Here is a 1416-nt window from a genome sequence, read left to right as displayed (position 1 = left end):
CACCTAAAGGGGCCTACAGGAAAGCTGGGCAGGGACTTTTTAGAAGGGCAGGGAGCGATGGGACAAGGGGCAATGGCTTTAAACCGGGAGAGGGAAGACTTAGATGAGATATTACGAAAAAATTCTTCCTCATGAGGGTGGTGAGGCAGTGGCACAGGTTGCCCAGAGAAGCTGTGGCTGCCCCATCCCTGGAAGTGTTCAAGGCCAGGTTGGATGGGGCTTTGAGCAACCTGGTCTGGTGGAAGGTGTCCCTGCCCATGGCAGGGGGGGTGGGACTGAATGGGCTTTAAGGTCCCTTCCAACCAAACCATTCTGTGATTCTAGGTCACCAGCTTGACCTCTGCTAAGTAAAATACAAATTGCAGCTGAACATCATCTTGAATATTCCTTTATTTTGGGCACTGATACCCACAATTCTGATCAGATGACATGCATGTGTTTGTTTAGAAAAGTAACAGGTATTACAGATTTATGTTCTAAAATTAAGACCATACCACATGTACTTCCACCTCTTTCCTAGAGAAATGCAAAAATGAAACCAACATTTCTACACACGAAGATTTGTGCGATCATGATACTTCTGGTAGGGATCATCAACATACCAATTTCTTCTCTTCCAGAAAGAAGTAGTCATTTTATCAAGGAGTTTACATTGCGTTCTAGTGCACAACACCAGCTCTCTCAAACGCTTCCTCTGGGCAGCTGACTTCTTCCAAAGTTTCTTCTTATAACCAGCCTTTCAGAAAGAAATACACAAAACGCTTTTAACTGGGTCGCTGCAAATACACATACACAGCAATAATGATAAGCAAACCTGGACAAATCCCCCACTTTCAGGAAGACGGGAATCTCTCTACAGAGCTTTTTTTAACTTCCATACTAGCTACTGCCCTCTAACGGAAGGAGAACAATTAGCTGTAGAGAACACACTTAGATTACCAAAAAAATTTTACCTTTCTCCTAACCCAGAGGCCATTGTGCAGCCGGAGAAACCTATCGACCACCGCTTTCACGGATTTCCTCTTTCCTTTCCGTAAGCCGCAGTAAGTGAGAGTCCTCGCTGGCTGTTGAAGTATACTTGGAAGCAGTGATGTGACACTAAAAAACACCCCCAAACCAGGGGAAAAAATAGAACAGGTATGAAACACCTTTTGCAAAAATAATCACTGGCTTTTTCACATAAGGGGAAAACAGAAGTAGCTGTGACTTGTCTGAAGGTTAACAAGAACTCACAGCACGCCACTTAGTGAGTGGGTACGTAAGAATGCTGACTGCAGTGCTGAACTCTGGTCAAAATTAATCTCGAAGTTATTATTCCACACAGAACATCTGTTTTCAACTACTACATGTGGTTAAACACTCAAAAGCATACAGTCAGCTGTTACTGGCATTCAGAAATTACTTTTATGATATTAA

General features: G+C 43.3%; 1 protein-coding gene across 1 annotated transcript; it reads right to left on the bottom strand.

Moving 5' to 3' along the window:
• Positions 1-547: 547 nt before the first annotated feature.
• On the bottom strand, positions 548-1098 carry MRPL35 (mitochondrial ribosomal protein L35; the record flags this gene model as incomplete). Its single annotated transcript, XM_009710593.1, has 2 exons — positions 548-736; positions 954-1098. Coding segments are annotated over 2 exons (334 nt in total), but the record flags the coding sequence as incomplete, so codon positions are not given.
• Between the last annotated feature and the right edge of the window lie 318 nt (positions 1099-1416).

Source organism: Cariama cristata, unplaced genomic scaffold (assembly GCF_000690535.1).
Source record: "Cariama cristata isolate BGI_N322 unplaced genomic scaffold, ASM69053v1 Scaffold45961, whole genome shotgun sequence".
In the NCBI taxonomy this organism is placed as follows: Eukaryota; Metazoa; Chordata; class Aves; order Cariamiformes; family Cariamidae; genus Cariama; species Cariama cristata.
The sequence above is the reverse complement of the archived record's forward strand: the minus strand, read 5'-3'. Positions and strand labels throughout refer to the sequence as shown.